Below are 19,188 nucleotides of genomic sequence, written 5' to 3'. Positions count from 1 at the left end.
TAGATATCCTGCAATAGGTCAAGGCTGCTGGCAGCTTTCCATGATGCACTGTATATTTCATCAGTCATCAAAAGAGACTGACCTGAGAAGTACAATCCTGTATGGTTGCCCTCTTTGTTTTTTGCTCTCAGAATTTTTTCGGGCACCCAAATTTGTCAAACACATGAGAAACGAACAGACATCGGTGCACATTCAATTTTATTGACCTATTTCACGCAGGATATAAAGTACATAGTGAAGCAGCAGCACATTCATACAGGAGGCTACTTTAAAAACAAACAAAAATGAAAAATGTAAAGATGCACAAAAACAACACATCATGGCAGGAGACCCACAAGCCACTCCTCCCTGTTTCCTAGACAGCTTGTTTACCATGCCCATGAGGTTTCAGTGCAGTCATTCAAAAGGCCTTTGCGTTGGCATTCAGTCTGTTCACTGATGCGTGCCTTGCTGCTCTTTTTTTTTTTTTTGCAACAGCTGCTTCACATGTATTAGTTTCTCAAATCTGTCAAGCACAAGCACTGCAGTGAATGAGAAAAGAATCATTTAACCATATATTCACAATCTTTTACTATATTTTTGAACCCACAGTTTATTTGATTGATTTCTACATGTTAAAACAGCCATAAAGCCCCTGTACATTTACAACCGCTTCAAGGCCACCGAAATTTCCCCCAAACACTCTTTCAAGCTAGAAAACAAACTTTATTATTATTTCTTATTTATTTTTATTGTGACTATAGGTCACATACGTAGACTTACTTACTGCTCCTCATAATGCTTCACTGAAGCTACATTAGTCTTATACTTACACTGAAATATTCAAAATTAAGATGCCAAGCTCCATTTGATAAAATGGGAACTGTCTTGACATCGTTTTATGAAATTTTAGTCTGCGGCTGCCTCGTCCAAGCTGCTTTCCCTTTAACCTTTCATATAAGAAGGAAGCAAGCAAAAAAAGTTAAGCAATGCCTCTTAAACTTATCTAAATGTGGCTTTGAACAAGTTATATTTTCTTCTTATAAACACATAATGAGTCTAAAAGGTTTGCAGAAACAAGTGAGTATCATTAAGAATACAACTTATTGTAGGATTTGCAATGTATAGCACTGGTGCCGTGGTTTCCTTAACGGCTGTGAATGGACTCGGGCTGAATCTGGAGCCGAGCCTTGGTGGCCAGGGCTGCCTTGCGCGTCATGGTGGTGCAGCGGGTCAGGATCTCCTCTGTTTTGGGTCGGGGAGGTACCCTGGGGACGACTGAGGCGTTGCTGCTGCCTTTGGACTTGACAGACGCAGAACTCTCTGAGCCGTTGTTGAAGCTGACGCCGTCTGAGAGGCTGGGATCGGGGCTGCTGCGCGAGCTGTCGGGCTGTTGTGAGGCTGCAGGGTGGTCTGCGTAGCTCTGCGCCTCCTCCCTCAGACTGGAGGACGAGTCGCTGCTTGAGGAGAATTCAGAGAGAATGGAATCAGAGCTGATTTGGCTCATGATGCTGGGCCGGCTGATTGAGGCTGGGGCTTCCCTCTCCTCCTCCCCCTGAGGCCAGGGATCGGAGAGGACATCAAGAGATCGAGCCTTGTGGAGACGTGCAGGCTCAGACATTTGTCTGGAGGGGCCAGCAGAATTCTGGTGTAGGTCATCTTCTTCGTGGATACTGGGAGGGTAGGGAGCCTGGCGATCCCTGCTGGCTGTTGCCAGATTCAGAGAGGAGCTATGCAGCCTGTTGTGCAGCCCATAAAGGCCTGCCCTAGGGTTGTTGTATGGCTTCAGGTACATGGTTGGGATGTAGCCTACTCTGCCATTGAATCTGTAGAGAACAAAACATGATGTAATTCAAACCTGTTAAAAATAATTAAATATTCTACAAACTGCTATATTATTTATCATTTGCAAACAGACAAGACCGACATACCTAATGAGCCACCAACCGTTGTCAGACTTCCTCAGCACCTCAACCACAGAGCCAATGGGGAGAGAGATCTCATCAACCTTCTTAGACGTGTAACTTCTCACAGCACAGTACAGAGCACCTAAAAGTCACAGGCAAGAGAAAGAAAAGCTTGAGCAACAAAGCAGAGCTGAAAAGTGGTCAAATAAGTATCCTAAAATGCAAAACAGCATCTAAAAAAAACTGTGCGCAGACTTTTGTTAAAAGGAAACATGCACTGATTAGAATGGCTGAAGACAGCTCCCTAGTGTTGGCTATTTGTAACAACAAGGCAAAGCTTCATCAGCACACATGTGGAACCTGCTCACAGGCATGCTCATTTATGTTGTAAATGTGTATCCAGTGCACTCTTTGAAGTGAAACTTTCCAGCGCAACACAAGTACACACCTCTCAGCTGAAGCTCATCTTCATCATAGTCATCGTCTCCTTCCGACAGCTCCAGGTACGGAGCGGGAAACCAAGCCAGGCGCTTATCTTCATTCTCCACAAGCCACCAGCCTGGAGATGAAATAAAAAAAATTAGCATGAGACTCTCTTGTTTAGTAGAAAGATAAGATTCTATAATAATCTTCAATAAAAATGCGTAAATTTGAAAGCACTGACCTGCAGGGTCTTTGATCAGGACGTCCAGCTTCTCGTCCTTGGCCACCTTGAACGGGCGGTTCTTGGTGTCCTTTGTCTCATAGGCAGCCACGCAGTGGTATGTCTGGGTCACAAAAGGGTGAGTGATGCTGCCTCCATGGTGAAAGTGGTGGGCAGATCCGCCTCCTCCTCCACCTGACTCGTCATTCTGATCATCAGAAAGCAGCATCATGACACTGTATAGAAGAAAAGTCATGTTACCAAAAATGGTCAAAGCTCTTATCTGCTCCTCACAGTTTCCCACTGAGCTGGGAGCATACCTGTTCTTGGTGTAGTCTGGCTGCAGGTCGTGGTCTTTGGGGGTGAAGAAGCGGGTGACCTCGACGCTCCGAGTCACGCTTTGGTCGCACTTCAGCAGTTTTTCGAGGTAGCTTTCCAAGAACTTCATCCGTCGGACTGATTTCTTAGAGCCTTTCTTTTGCACGCTGCTCCTCCTGGCCTTCCCTGGAAAGAAGACGAGACAAAAACAAAAAAAAAAACCTATCAAGACATGATTTGCAGAGGAGCAAAGCTAAAAACAAAACAAAACAAACAAACAAAAAAAAAAAACAGCTAAATGACAGCTCCACTAGTGTTTTACTCAAATTCTGAGAGACTGAGCTGCTAAATTAACCCAGTTTTGGAGACATGCTTTACTCGAACTTTCCTCTAGTTGGAAGAGGGCTTCTGAATTTCATCAGATTAACTCAACACACATCAACAACAGCAGGTGAATCAATCTCACCTGTGAACTTTGGGATCATTCTGTCGTCTTTCCGGAAAGGGTTCAGATGAGGAAATCTCCTTTTTAGTTGTTTCTGTTGAAAATTTAAAAAAATTAATTAAATACACATTTAGCCTCAATTATTTTAAAAGATCCAATACAAAGCAGCCGAGATCAGTCACAATAGTAATAAATATAATAATAATAAGAAGAAGAAGAACAGATGAGCTGATATATATATGTTTTTTGTTCCTTACATGAAATTCCTTGAAATCCTGGAATGATCTGTAGATAATAATTTCATTCTGGTCAGACCAGAGCACAGACAGCATGAACATCTGTGGACGGGGATTAAAAAATCAAAATCAGCCCAAACTGTCAATTTTTATCCGTTTATTCATTTTATTGGATTTTTAAAGCTAATGTCTGGTCTTAGCTCACCTTGAGTTTCGGTGCGTCCCTGTGAACACCTCCAATGATGCGGGCGCTGAAAACAAAGCGGTGTTCGTCAGCCATCGTTTGGCACTTCGCGTCTCAGCTGGCAGGATGAGTGATGCTTCTTTCCTGACCTCAGGTATGCCCGTTAACCTCCCTCCGCTGTTCTGTCTGCTCGGAGAGCCAAATACTGCTTAATATACAGTCATGGGGGTGGGGGCGTGGTCTGAGAGGAAGGATGCCAGCATCCCAGCGCGTGAACAGAAACAGTCAAGGGGGGCGTGGTCTGAGAGGAAGAATGCCAGCATCCCAGCGCGTGAACAGAAACGGTGTAGGAGAATGCAGTGGAACCGGAAGCCCAAATGGAGTATGTGGTGCATAAAATGGGAATGAAAAGAAAGTCAAAACAGCCACTAAAAAAAAGTTTATTTTTATTTTATTAAAAAAAAATGCTTCATTTCTTCTGCGCTCTACATATGAAATCTGTGTTTAAATAAAATATGAGGAAATGAGATAAGTGAAGAGTCGGTGGATATGAAGGCATGATACAAGTAGCTCACATATTTGAACTCTTTTCATGTTTTTGCACTTGAAGCAGGTTTATTGTCAATATTATGATTATTATTACATTTCCAGCTGCTCCGCTCCCGTCTTCCTTATTCTTCCTGGAATCCTTTACATCCTCAGCTCTCATAATTACAACATTTTTGCACGTGCAGTCGCTTCACATTTATCACCTGGCAGTAATATCCCCTTATCAGAAACAAGTGCAGAGAGCTGCGTGGCTAGGTGTGTGTGTGTCTGTTGAGGCTGACTGAACAGGTAAAGGTGGATGTGTGTGTGTGTGTTGTGGGGAACAGGTGTTTCTTCAAAGTGAAGATAGCATGAAAGGGCCGGAGTCAGAGGGGGTTACCCCGACCAGTCTTGAGACAGTGCAGTACTGGTATGAAGCAATGCCAGTCCTTTGTCTCAAACACACACACACACACACACACACACACACACACACACACACACACACACACACACACACACACACACACACACACACACACTGCTTTATGATCTGAAAGGTCAGGACTGTCCAGCTTTGTGAGTGACCTGTGAGGATGTCAACACCTGAGGGTAAAGCCACATTGGGATTTTCAACAATAAGTAGTGTAAACAACCATGACTCAGATTTTTTCTTGTCTTTCTTTTTTTTTTTCTTTCATTTTTTTTTTTTTGGACTACTGAACCAAGTGCAGGCAGTCGGATCCAGTAATTGAGACGCGTGTGCAAGTGTGTACACATGAAGTAGATGTTTGCACAGGAAATCAAGCACACATGCTCACTCCCAAAAGCACACATTCGTGCACACTATCACCTAACTGCACCCACAAATCACGCGCACATTGGTTGTTCTCACCTGTCAGTCGAATAGGCAGCACTTTTATATATATATATATATATATATATATAGAAGGCTTGTTTGCTTTCATAAAGGTTTCTCAGGTAATTCACTTGATTTGAATGCCAAAAAAAGCACCAGTGAAGCCATGTGTGTGTGAGCTGTGCGCTTTAAAACGGTTTTTGCAGCGTTTGCATAGCTGAGCTGAACACGGTGGAGTGGGTTAGTGTGTCGCCCTGTGTGGTAAGACAGCTTTAAAACATGAATGTAATAAAAACAAAACAGAAAGAAAGAAAAAGTAATGCAGCTTTTGAGTATCACGCCCTGCTTAGTGCAAAACACTGGGTGCTGTGACCATTTGCTATGTCCTATTTTTCTTTATGCACTCTCTGTTTTTATGTTGGCCTTTCTAAAGCTATATAATCTGTTAAACAATATGCTAAACAGTAGAAAGAAGAAAGCCAAGAGAGAGGAGAAAGCTAAAGGCAATGAACTCCAAAGGCTGGTGGCAGAATTGCAAAAACAAGAGACTGCATGAAAAAGAGAAAGCTAGGCTCATGTTTGCTTTCTTATTCACTTCAATGAGGCATTATGAACAACAGCAGGACTTCCCTGAAGTGGAATGCAGCACCATTATTGCAGTGAACAAGGAAAAATGTTTGTGTAAGAAAACGGCCTATGACTGAACAATAGCTCATTGACTGACGATGACATAAAGCGATCACCTATTTTCTTTGGAAACTCCCACTTATCTGGAGGCTTCTAAAAAAACTTCCCACTTTGATGCATTCCTCAGGACAGTGGCAGAGGTTAGTCATCAGCTAATAATACCCATCGGATTACAGATGATGAGTATTTTTGCAAGAGTCAGTTCATAGTTCAGCAGTGCCATCATCGTCATTATCATCAATTTCGGTGTGCCAGGATTTTGAAAATGAGACGAACAGCCCATTCTCAGGAAACATGCTTTTTTTTAGCCAGAATTTTCCACACAGTGTCACATATCAGCATTTCCTATGAATTCGATTGGCGTCACAATCCTCTTTTTGTTTGGTTTTACTCTAAAACAAAGAATTGAAAGGAGAGAGCAAATAACCAGGTGCATGGCTCATACCTTTTGCTTTCCTCTAAGTTACTGGAAGACGTTTATCACCATGGTTTTTAACCTGAAACATTCTTTTAATTTCAAACCTGTCAAATGTATCTTCACTTTAGTTTCAGATAGTTTCCAGAGGGAAACATCTCATTTCAGTTTAGTTTTTATTGTTTGAAAATTATTTGTTTTGGTTTAGCTTTTATTAGTTTTTTTAGGTTTGATATGTCAAACGCAAGATTTAAGAAAATAGATACAGGTATTACAGTATAAAAACAAAGAATTTTTCTGTAGAAGTTTCACAAAATCTCAAGAAACATGTCCATCAAGGCGAGTTAAAATGAAAATCCCCCCCAAAACTAACAAACACTGAATTAAGCACATTACCTCTTTATTTTTATTCCATATTAGTTCACAAAATCATTTCAGTTGGTTTAAATTTTCCTCAAAAGTCCATTTTTTTCTTTTTATTTTTATTGCCACTAACTAAAATGATGTTTTTGTTCACGTCTCGTTTCAGTTTAGTTTCCATTAACTACAGTACTGTAATAAAACGCAGCACAAACTGAAATGAAGAAATGCATTACCTGTCACACAGACAGGAAACAAAGTGCGGACGTGCCAGTTGTCATGCTTTTATGACTTGTAGCACAACTGCTAACAAACACTGCCAAATTCTTCAAGCAGAATAAACATGTCAGCAGATCGAGACATAAGAATGCAAACGCAACCTCAGGAAACAGCTAGACCTGAAATCCTTTTCATTAACACGCAGACAGGACTTATCACCGCGTACCAAATCATAATCAGTTCAGTACTCGCTGAGAAGCGATGAGATGTTTGTGCGGTCCACATTTAAGTGATAACACGTAACAATAAATCACAGCAAGGATGCCAACACTTAACATGCGACGAAATGTGAAAGCTTCTAAATGAAGAGTCTGAAACATGTTCGTGATGTGCAGCAGATGCTTTGTCGCTTACATTCAACATAAGAAGGCAGAGTTGGTTCATAAAAGCTTTTGGAAGTTCCTTACAATTGTTAATAGAGGAAGCTGTGCTGGAAGGAAACCCGTTACTGTAATTATATAGCCAATGCTGAGAAGTCACAGGTACACCCACAAAAGGCATTGTACGTAATATATGCTCTTAGGATAATGACTCCTCAAATGTAAGGCAATGCTGGCATTACCCATGGAATACACAGCTCCCGTATCATATCTGTCTACATCTGTCTCCAGGCAGAGTCATTTTTGAACACAAATTCCTCTGTTACGGTAACACATTAATCAACAGCCCCACCTTGTTTTTGTTTGACAGGTCAAAGGCTAAAACCTTCTTCTTGTCTCAGCAGGAGTGATTTTAAACAACTTTTATCTCCATCGTTGTAGGCGTTTGGTTTAAGCTGAGAGTGCAGATGCTCTATTTATGGTGCATTTATGTCCCTCTAATAAAAGGAGATTATGCTTACTTGCAAAGCTGCTGCTCTGAATGCAAAAGAGTAACACAGAAATCCATGATATATTAATACATCATGCACTTTGCCTGCAGACATTTCATTTGAACATTTCGTTTGTAAAAATTTAACCATTATGAGCTCATAAAGGTGACTGTCAATAAAAAAAGTCCTTCTTTATTTATTGTTAAAGACACCTCCGCTTATCTGGATTGTCAGTGCAAGTAGAGACATTATAACATAATCGGGCTTGTGTCACTTGTGGTTGTACAAAGCAAAAATCATCAGTTGTCGTTTTATGAGAACGGCAACAATGCCTGTTGTTGACCCAGATGCTGATAATCACAGCTGATTGAGCGCTTGGCTGTGGCTGATGATTTGAATGTTAGATTTGGGAAAAAAAGAAGAAGAAGAAAAAGTCCAGTTAATTAGACAAAGTTTGGGTTTAAAGCCACAGACTGGAACTTTTGTGGATTAGTATGGAACTGTCCAGATGATGCTCACAATCCTGCCCTAACACAGTTTTTTAAAATGCCAGGGAGGTCTAATCAGAGATGTCCTGGACTCTTAACTATACAGAGGACTGACACTTTTCATAATCATCGTTATCTTCTCCTGCTGCCAACTTTAAGGCAGACTTTATGTCTGAGTGAGTGGGAAGAATCTAAGAATAATAAGCCAGTGTCACTAGCTCACATCCACCTACAGCATTTTTTGTTCCTGTCTTTGTAGGTGCTTCTTTTCCCAGTGTCACAACCACAATTGCGCAACACCAAGTCATTCAATATTTAGTTTAACAATACGCACAATCCTAAAGCCACTTCTTATCTCCCCATACATCACCTTCAACTTTTTACCCATTCAGTGTTTGCTTTTTCCTCACATTTGTAATAGTCTTTTTGAAGATTTTCCGAGAAAAGAGACTTAAACCTACTGCTTTTAACCAGTGAGGCCTTCCAGGAACAATAAAATCTGAACCTGTTGCTCCCCATGAGAATGTCAGCTGCTAATAAACAACCAGCCACACTTTAAAGCATGTTACCATGTACAAAAGGTGGCAAAAATGTGTAATGTGCAACCACAGTTGCAAAATTTTATTATTGAAAAACTTAGAAACATATGGATATGGAATGTTTGGCTTCTTTGGCCCCCTGGAAGTCACTGCATTGGATTAAACATATGGGAACATGAACCTGAAACACTAAATCACCAACCCTGAGTTCTCCTGACTATCTGCGATACTGTGGGGGAGCATACACGTTTTGGAGCAACATTTGCTACCTTTCAAATGCTGCTTTCTTCTCAGAGAAGGCCTTGATTCATTTATCCAGCAAAGACAATACCAGGCTATAATTTGCATTTAGTGCAACATAATAGAAAATCGTGGGCGTTAAAAACAATGCCTTGGATGGTGACCAACTGCGAAACATTCAGCCAATTACGAAATAGTTAATATAACACGGGAGGCTTGTTGTAACATGTCTCAAAAACAAAACTGCATTGTTAATTGATTTTAATATATTCTGCATATTCTGATAAGCTGCATTAAAAAAAAGCTTCTGGGAAGCCACAAATATAGCTTTCACAATGCTAAGTGGCCTGTTGGTCAAACCAAAATACTTGGCTCGATGAAATGAGTAGAGAAAGTGTGAAAGGAATAAAAAACGTGAAAGTGACCCAGCTCCACTCCTTCAGGGAAAGAATTCTGCACAACAAATGGTGTGAAACAAATACTTTGATCGCATATTGCAAAACTAGAATGGGAATGTTATTTGGTAATACCGGTATTTCACATTAAGCTACTTGAGCCTCTTTTAAGCCCCTTTAAAGTGTTAACAGAAATCCCTGCCACTATTCTCGGAATTCTCAGGCATGCAAACCGCCCACATAGGTCAGGGTTCCCAGGCCTGTCCATCCTCAGACGGTCTGCAGTCTCGGTACCAGACAAAGGATCTACAGAGCAGAGCAAGATCGTAAGTCACAATTATTCCAGCTACCAACAGGGATAAAGAAGTATTTTTTGATGTTTTGCTTCCAAGCAACCAGGCATTCATATACATTTAAAAAAATGCACTTAAGTGGCAATCCATCCATCCATCCATCCATCCGCCCCATCGAAAAAAAAAAATATCAGAGAATGCATAATTTGTCCTTTAGTTGAATCTGTGCAAAAAAAAATAAAAATTGGCAAAGATAACATAGAGTGACAGCTATAACATCGTATTTTATAGTATTTTTGCACCAACAAATAAAATAATTCCTTGTTGTCTATCTTGGCATAGTTCTGCTTAATAAAACTGGGATGTAGCATGACTAAAAAGCTATCTAAACTATCTACAGCAGAAAGCAGTGTCCGAATGTCCTTAAAAAGGGGGGAAATCCATGAAAGACCTGTCACAGGACCTGAGAGATGTACCTGGCCCTTTGGGTTATCAAACCACTGTTCACTGAAGACTCGTTAGGAATGGTGAAAAACAAGAAATAAAGGCCGAGTTATGCCAAATTATCCAAGAACTGGACTGAAAATCAGTCAGCAGAAGGGCAGAAGGATTTTTTTTAACCCTGCGACAGACTGGCGAGCTGTCCAGGGTGTACCCTGGCTCTCGCCCTAAGACAGCTGGGATAGGCTCCGTAGGCCCTGAAAAGGATAAGCAGCAGAGGATGGATGGAATCCAAATGTGAAATCTTATATCTTACACAGCAAAATATAAATTTATTGGGGGTGGTTCAAGACTTTAGCTCAGTGGCAAATGTGGAGCAAAGGTGAGGATTATTGTTTTCCAAGAGTTATTCTCATGAAATGTTAATGTTGGTGTCAGCAGCCAATTACAGTAAATAACAAGGTCAAATAAAAACTTTTTATTAATGAATCTAAAGAAGAATTAGCAGGTATTGTGTCTTACAGTGACTGCAATAAATGTGCAAACTGCAAAATCAAACTACCAAACTTCAAATACGCCCTTTTATTTGGCACTGGTTATGGAAATTTCAATAATCTGTTTTTTTGACCTTGTTATTTAATTAACAGTGGTTTCCATTGTAGTGGCTAACTGCAAAATGGTATTATTGGTATTAGGAAATGTTTTCTTACGACAAGATATTCATTGTCTTTGGCTGATCTACAGCTTTGTCCATTGTTGGTGATGCTTAAGGCGAAGGAGCAGCAATAACTGTACCGGCTACATAATATATCACAGATGGGATGTAACGAATGTCATGCCATGGAAGAAGAAGCAAAAAAACTGGCTCACCTGAGGTTATGAAAACAAAAAAGGTCCCAGCTTCCGGATAACAAGAATTGGAACATTGCCACATAATGTTACGTTGTCCTACATTATTCTGAAAAACTGAAAGTTCAAAGCAGTGTGTTGTTTGGCAGTAGTCTGTAAGTATCCAAGGGCAATAATTAATAGGTAATAAGGCATTTTTTTATTGCTTTTTGCCTATTGACATGTAACAGTGATTGTATTCAGCGTTTCTTTTGCATGGCTTTTAGCACCATCCAGTGGTAGCTGTAATTAACAGGATGGGAGAGGAGTCGAGCTGGTGGTAAGGCGGTGAATACAGGGAAGGGTCTCTGAGGAAGCTTTGTTTGTGCTCGTGTGTTGATAGAGGAAGCATCACAGTACAACAATCCTTTGAATCTGTGCTCAAAACACCACAAAAATGGCTTCATCTGTATTGTCAGTTGCATTAACATGTTAGTTTATCCATTTTTTGGGCTTGAGTGTCTCTGATAGTGGTTGTCATTTGTATTATAAATATTTGACTGTTGTAATAACACTTATCTTTTTTCATATTTTTGCTTCTGTTGACAGTTTGACAAGTGTTCTTACTTTTCTCATCTATTCTTTGAAGGATGCAATGCTGAAGAATATAATGTTTAAATCAGGTGCATTACATTACCTGTAACAACACCTTTAGCGAAAGCAAATCTTTTAGATTGATGATACTACTCATTATTTTATTTACTCTTGGGGGATCATAAAACATTGTGCTGGGGGATAACACTACAAAGTGTTGAGAGGTTAGCTATCTTTCACCGTTTATTCCAATGAGCACCTGCTTCTCACTGCAGTCACGTAGTGAAAATGATTTTGTTTATTCTGGGATGCTGTGGCCTCTAAACTAAACAGAGGATAAACTGGAAAATGCAGTCCAGCCTGAACTTAATACAACTACTCAGTTTCCCCATTTCTTAACCATCCATAAGGCTTTCCTCTGTGTGTACTAACTGGATTGCTACATTGCAAGAATTCAGGCCAGCAGACAAGAAAAACAAACAATAATAATAATGAAAGGTAGGTAAATGTTAGCTAACAAATATATGTAATTAAAGCAGCTGCTTGATTCTCCTTAGGCGAGTAGAGCGTCTCTTTCTTACTTTTCAAACAATACTTTAATTTCTTTTTCAAAAAAGGATGTGTGTTTGAGTCTCAGTCAGCTGAAAGCTGGTTTCCTTGCTGGGAAAATAAGAAATGAATACAGAAATGCATTCAAACATTTGCAAACATACAAGGAATTCTTCAACATGGTGTGAACTCACTGAGACAGGTTGTCTGGTACTTTCTTTACTAGTCTTGAGGAACAGTTCTCCAGGCTTTGTGTTCTTCATTCAGATGATCTCACACTGTTTCACAAATGTTGAAGTACAGGCTCTGAGGAGGGCCATCCACGACTGACAGTGTTTGTTCTATTGCGTTTTTCTATCCAAGCATGATTATACTGTAGAATAGTTTGGGATCATTGTCACGCTAAAATCTAGCATTCCTCCGTTTTTCCTACCTGCTTTCCTTTCATTGAGAATGGCTTCTTCTACTGAGACCATTTCTGATGAGGCTTCGGTAGATGAATCAAATAAAGGATCAAATGGATCTCTCAGATCCTGCGTCAGGTCTTTGCTGGATTGTTTTTTCCTGTTACTTACAGACATGACATTCAGATACTGTTCATCATCTGCAGATCTTTTTTAGTCCTGCAACTTCTTATTTTGTCCTCCACTTGCCCAGCTTAGTCAGATTTTTCACAGACACAATTTACACCATGTTGAGAAGTTTGTAGCTTTTCGTGAATCATTTTGTTGGTGCAAAAATACGGTTTCCTCTCTGCCAAACTGTGTTTTATTTCACATATTTATATCAATTCAACTAAAGAAATTTGACCAAAATGTGTTTTTGTAACAGACTGTCAGTAACAAAGTGTTTAAAGATTTAAATTTGTCAACTGTTAAATTAACTGGTATGTGTCCGACACAACACTGGTTGATCTTTGTGCTTATGATTCATATGTGTTAAAAGTACAAGGACTGGACTTTGAAAAAGCAGCCAATGTCCAAAAAAACCCTTTTAAAAGACCTCTGCACAATGCTGCAAAACAAAGTCAGGGTCGATAAATCCTCAGGAAGGCTGCAACAAGTGTTTAGCGACACTAGAGGGCAGCAGAGGGCAAGATGATCTTCCAGTTTATCACACCTTTCATCAGTCTTTGAAATGAACAAATACCACAACTTATTGTAAAGAGGTCAAACACATAAGACAGAACAAAGGGTGTTTTGAAATTATTTTTTTAAAATCCATATTCCACTCTTTATAGTCACACCACCAATCAAATCCAATGTTAGTCTCAAACAAACATGTTTTGTTATAATACAACTCTAATAAGCTTTAAAAAGATGGCACCATCAAATAGAAGGGGAACATGATTAGGCAGGAGAGTGTTGTCACATACATTTATAACAAAAATATTTCCTTTTAATTAAGATAGTTCTTTTTCATATACTCTAAGGATAGAATAAAATTTTCCCTCTCACATATCAGGGCCTTACTTTTGGGGAGTGCTATCTTGAAAGTGTTGCATAGTTGAGGAGACAAATGTAGGGTGGTGGGGGGTCTTAATTTAAAACGACACACGGGGAGTAAAAAGCTTTTCGTTTGATGCAGAGTGCAGGATAAAAAATACTCTCTTCTGAATACTTTTATGGGATTGTATTGGCTCTAAAGCCTTCATGTAATAAAGAAAATGAAAAGTGTGAAACCTGTGAAGCTTGTGTACTGGGATGTAAGTGTAGAAAGCTAACTGCAAGCATTTTAGTAACAAAAACAAAACCTGTGCAAACATAACTCAAAAGAATAAGATCCACAGCAATCCTATGTGATGATGTCCCAAGCGGTTTTATAAACACAGGGGAAAAGCTTGTGTCTCTCAGATTGTATCCATTTTTTAAAAAAAAGAAAGAAAGAAAAAGTGCCGCTCAGTGACCATCATTCAACAACAACATATACTCTTGGCAGGCAAACGAAGAACCAGCTTAGCTTAAAAATACTGACTTTCTAGCTTATGAGCTTATTAAAGCTCCAGTTGTAAAACCTGATAAACCTAACCTTCTGTGTTGGCTTTCCTCCACCGACATGGTGATTTACTTCTTTAGAGATTGTGTTTATAAGAACAGTCCTGCAAGGAATCCTTGTCCGACGGTCGCTGAACCTGTATATGCTGCTCATTCCAAGTGAATGAAAGCTGGATACGTTTCGATTTGCAAAATAAGAAGGGGAATTCCCAACTCAGCTTAAAGTGTCTCGAGATATTGTGCCAAGCATTTTTAAAGCCAGACATTAAAAGAAATGAAGAAAGGGGCACACTATATGAACCGCACCCAGTCTTTGCTGCTGGTTCTGACTTTACAAGCTCCAACCAGGGAGCACACCTGCACTTTCTTCCTTTCCAGCGTTTCCATGTGTACATTCATTTGTCCCTTATATCCTGTATACTCATCTTCCTCTGTCCACCCACTGGTTGAGAACATGTAAAAGTTTGTACTGCTCCAAGTCCAAATCCCTAGTAGCGTCTGCAGACCTCTGCTTTGCTTTTAAGTCTTAGTCCAACAAAAGAAAGATCCACAACGCCGACCAGGGTCACCGGAACTCGTAGATTGCTGCACTGTGCTCGGGAACATGGGTGAGGTTCAAAGACTGGTACCTGGTAGGAGATAGTATATGTCAGCATGTATATACATTAGTACTATGTCAGAAATACAGACATAAGAGTGAGAAGGCACATTTTTGTAGGTACAGGCTACAGAGCAGTGCTGCACTTCTGCGAATGCAATATTACAGCCAGACCTATATCAATCACCTATCTGATATTGGCTGGTCGCAAATATATTGGTATTGGCTTCAATTCTGTATAATATGAGGCAATATGAACATTTTTGCATAGGTACAACTAGGGCTGGGCCATATCATACCGTTCACGGTAATACCGGTATAATGTTGGGCAACGATAAGAAAATGAAATATCGCGATAGAATATGGGTAAAACGCGCATGCGCAGTGCCTTTTTTTTTTTTTTTTTTTTTATACGCACATGGCGGAAAAAGCATGGCGGCGACGGGGAATGAGGAGAGCGAAAGCGGATCATTAAATGAAACGGATGAACCAGAATTGGTTTGTAAAAATGCTGCAACTTCAGTGGTGTGGAACTGGTTTAGCTTTCGTCCCTCAGATACACAACAAAGCACTATTTTTGCTAGAGCGTGCTAGCGAGCCGTCGTTATTACCGTGTTTTTTGGAAAATACGGCACACTTAAAATCAATTCTTTGATTTTTCTGAAAATTGACAGGGCCCCTTATAATCCCGTGTGCCTTATGTATGAATTCTGGTTGTGTTTATCGACCTCGAAACGATTTTATGTGGTACACGGCGCTCGAAAATCTGTCAAATGTTTTAGTACGACTTTGCTAAGCTACGAACCCGCATCGCTTCATGGATTGTCGGAGCATTACGGCTATCGTAGGCAGGAGCCTCGCGGAGTGATACGTACTGTGCTTCAACATAATATTACCGTATTGTGTGTGTGTGTATAACCTCTTTTTAGGTTTTGTGGATATTATACATGGTTATGAAGAGGATATGTCGGCCAATTTCCACTGGAAATGCCTTTTGGTTAAACTGTCAGCAAGGAATTTGCATTTGCATGGTAAAATTTTTATATCGCTTTAATGCACATAAAAAACAGCTGCTTGTTCAAGTGAAAATACATTGATGGGGTTTTTTTGCACTAATAAAATTGTGGAGTTGTAAAGTAATTTGTCTAGTGTCAATTATATCGTCAGTTATATCGTTATCACAAATTTTCAAATGTATATCGTGATAAATATTTTTGGTCATATCGCCCTGCTCTAGGTACAACGTACAGAAAGACTGTAAGGCAATGGTGCCAACAACCACACCCCAAAGAATTGGATGTTAGTTTAATTGGTGGCTGTAAATTGACTGTAGGTGTGAATTTGGTGAGATAAAAATGGCTTGGAGACTATTTTGAACAGCAACAGTTAAACTGCTACCACAGAATGCACAAAAACACTAGAGATGGAGTAAAAGTGGGGCTAAGTTTGCTTATAACCAGGCAGCATAACCACATAAATTAAACAGACCAAACTGCGGGTTGGACTGTTCTGCTTTGTGTATATAAAATTACACATTTTAAACTGGAGCTGTCTGCTAATTATCCGAGGAGCCACAATTGAGAAAACTTGAGAGAAGCTGACTGAATGAGTTTTCCCCAACCAGATTTTCAGCCAGTCTAGGATAAAGCAACTTTTCAGAGCCGAGCCAGCTGGTTAAAGCTCCTAGTACAAGTCAACCTTGAATCACAATAACTTTTAGTGTGCTGCATCACCATTCGGAGCTCCTGTGGTAGTAGTAGCCCTCAATTGTTGCTGTGGATTTCTGGAAGCAGATGTAGTAGAATCCCGCAAAGGAAGCGCCGCTGATGTCCTTAATTGTGTGGTCAGGGACTAAAAACTGTTCCTAAGGCAGGCAGGTGAGAAAAACCAACAGAAATATAAGAGGCAACCTACTGCAGAATATAATTAAGTTCACTGTTCGGTAATCGTACCTTCCACCTCATGAAAATATAGTCAGAGTTCTTCAGATCCTCGTAGTCAAAATCGTCAGAGTTGAATGTCTTTGCATACTGGTAGAAGGCCTGGAACTTGCCCTGGACACAAAAAATGTTTACAGGATAGATCAGAATAAATCAGTCTGATAGAGAATAATTTTTGTAATTTACAAATAAAAGCGGTTTCACCATACCCAGTGCTTACGATCCACATCCTCATCCGCATCCCATTTCCGAGTGAGAAATGGCCGTTTCCTACTGATGATCTCTCCAGCAAAGAAAGTGGTCAGTGTTGGATATTCCTAAAACAACAACGAGAAGCAACTGAAGACGCATCTGGTCACTTCTACTCTTTGTAATTAAAAAGAAAGTAACATTAAATGATAACAAACACATCTGTCTACTTAATGTTCAATTATATAAAAGACACTTCTATTCTAAAACACTACAGAAAGTGATCATTTAGAGACTGACAAATAAGAGGTATGTGTAATAAGCCAACACAATGTCACAGCTAGTTCACCACTGCATTCATACAGTGGGAATGTTCTGGATGCTCTGTACAGCAGGAACACAAAGACGTGAGCTGTTACCTAGTAATTACTTCTGTAATAACCGAGGACACTAATTATAGCATGTACTGCGTTAGCTGTAATTTACTCTGTGAAATAGATTTTAACACACCTCCTGCAGAGATAGCGTTATGGCCATTTTGCTGATAACATCTTATTCACACTATCTTTGAACGTTGCTATTAAGGCATGATTAGTAGTATAACATCCACCAATTAGAAGAAAGTTGAATTAAAATGAACGTGGCCTTCAAGGAAGAAGCAGAGGATGAACTGAAAGCCTAAATATACGTTTTCAAGAAGTCATTTAACTTGTAACTAAAGTCTTGTTTTGACAATTTGATTTCTTCTGGTTATGTGTGGCCATTCGAGTTCAACCTGTGATAAACTTTGCCTTTCCCGACACCTAGTGCACACAGCCTCAACACAAACTCAAACTGTCTGTTTGTGAGCTCAAAATGTAGCCTACTGAATAACACATGTTGGGTGTCTTATATCTTCTCTACCATTGCCATGAATCTGTCTGTGGCCGATCCCGACTACCCGCTCATTTCTGTAGGTATTAAGGTGTTCTTACTTTAAGCCGTTAACAAATTAAAACCCACAGGATTTTAAGAACCTGTGTGACAATCTCAAAACTACTTTTAAGTATTAACCTAACAACATTTTTTATTGATGAGACATGCATATTAGAACAATGTGTTCTCGACAGGCCAATCAAAAAGGAGTTGCACGGCCACAATAACTGGTGTGATCTGCCTCAAGGGGAGAGTGCAGTCACTGATTCAACTATTTCAAAGAGCACTCAAAGAAAAGGTTCAATAGTTGAAATTAAACTAGAAATGTATATTTTATAGTGAACAGCAAATGAATTAGTAGATGTTTAATGGAAAACGTGGACAGTATGTGCAAGAAAACCTTTAAAAAATGCAAAAAGCCTTCAAGAAGTTAGCCCTTCTACTCTTTTTGCTAAACAGCTGTACTTACTTTTCCAACTGTGATTTTTTTTTTTTTTTTTTTACATCAATTGATACTTTGGTTGAAAAGCCCGATAGTCTTTGTGTTGTCTTATGTTACTGCCTTTTTCTCTTGGCACTGTTAGACATGTTTGCTACTACAAAAATAGTCACAACAATTTCCATGACAGCTGTGGCCAGACATGGTATAAATTATTTATGCTCATTCTTTAATGAAGGGAATCACCTCTCTCACCTCTGTTAGTCCTTTTATCTTCAGGTAGCCACATAAGTAGGAATCCTCCATGGTCACATGCTTTAAAAAGAAAGCAAGACATACAATAAACTACATCACATTGACATCAGTTCAGATCAAGTTATGGTTTTACAAAGCCAATGCTAAATATTTAATTTCTAACAGCAACCTCAAATACAAATAATTTTCTACTGAGGTAAATGTTTGTGTAGGCCTTCACACCAATTCTGAATGTCCTTATTAGTATTTATAGTAATAAATTACTTCAGCTGCATTAAGACATTGACAACAAATTTAAAATGTTTGTTTGTATTCAGTCGTGGGCACTGCTACGGGACAGGACAGGGCTGATTTTACCACCTGTCAATCATCATGCCGCCCGTTTGACAGATGACCAAATGCCTCTGACATATCGACTGAATAACGAAATAGTCGCTTCACTGCCCCACCTGCAAAACAACCTCCACGTCATAAGAGTTTCCTTTGCTTTTCTGGTGGCCTCTGAATTTGGAACCGCTGTACAGGAGCGAAGTGACAACACCGGGCTGCTGCGTGTTTATCGGGGGCGGCGGGATAAGTGAGGCCGAGGATGTGAAGGCCGCGGCGGTGGAGTCGCTGAGGTATCCAGCAGGGACAGGCATGGCTCCCGCTTCGCTGACCGGGCACCGACCACGGGCAATTGCCGTCGAGGAGAGGTACTCTGTCGGCGTCTACGAGGAGGTGGCAGAAAGCCGAAGAGGTCCAACAACATTCAAATTCCACTTAATTCCGCTACAGTTCAGTTTACCAGCAACCAAGCTCCCAAAGAAGTGGACTTCGACGCGGTGTTTTAGCGAGAAG

General features: G+C 40.0%; 2 protein-coding genes across 2 annotated transcripts; both read right to left on the bottom strand.

The window, feature by feature from the left end:
* Nucleotides 1–210: 210 nt before the first annotated feature.
* noxo1b (NADPH oxidase organizer 1b) lies at nt 211–3,878 on the bottom strand. The gene is made up of 8 exons (XM_063481507.1): nt 3,734–3,878; nt 3,550–3,630; nt 3,314–3,386; nt 2,850–3,033; nt 2,551–2,765; nt 2,335–2,445; nt 1,911–2,028; nt 211–1,805 (listed from the first exon to the last, which is right to left on the bottom strand). Exons 1-8 carry the CDS (start codon nt 3,806–3,808, stop codon nt 1,127–1,129), a joined length of 1,536 nt encoding a protein of 511 aa, XP_063337577.1. The 5' UTR covers nt 3,809–3,878; the 3' UTR covers nt 211–1,126.
* Nucleotides 3,879–13,213: 9,335 nt separating this feature from the next.
* LOC134632744 (glucose-induced degradation protein 4 homolog) lies at nt 13,214–19,174 on the bottom strand. The gene is made up of 6 exons (XM_063481509.1): nt 18,798–19,174; nt 18,349–18,408; nt 16,760–16,867; nt 16,563–16,664; nt 16,344–16,474; nt 13,214–14,641 (listed from the first exon to the last, which is right to left on the bottom strand). The coding sequence occupies exons 1-6, from the start codon at nt 18,987–18,989 to the stop codon at nt 14,578–14,580; spliced, it is 657 nt and encodes a 218-aa protein (XP_063337579.1). The 5' UTR covers nt 18,990–19,174; the 3' UTR covers nt 13,214–14,577.
* Between the last annotated feature and the right edge of the window lie 14 nt (nt 19,175–19,188).

The sequence above is a fragment of the Pelmatolapia mariae genome, linkage group LG8 (assembly GCF_036321145.2).
Source record: "Pelmatolapia mariae isolate MD_Pm_ZW linkage group LG8, Pm_UMD_F_2, whole genome shotgun sequence".
Taxonomy (NCBI): domain Eukaryota; kingdom Metazoa; phylum Chordata; class Actinopteri; order Cichliformes; family Cichlidae; genus Pelmatolapia; species Pelmatolapia mariae.
This window is presented reverse-complemented; position numbering and strand designations above follow the sequence as displayed.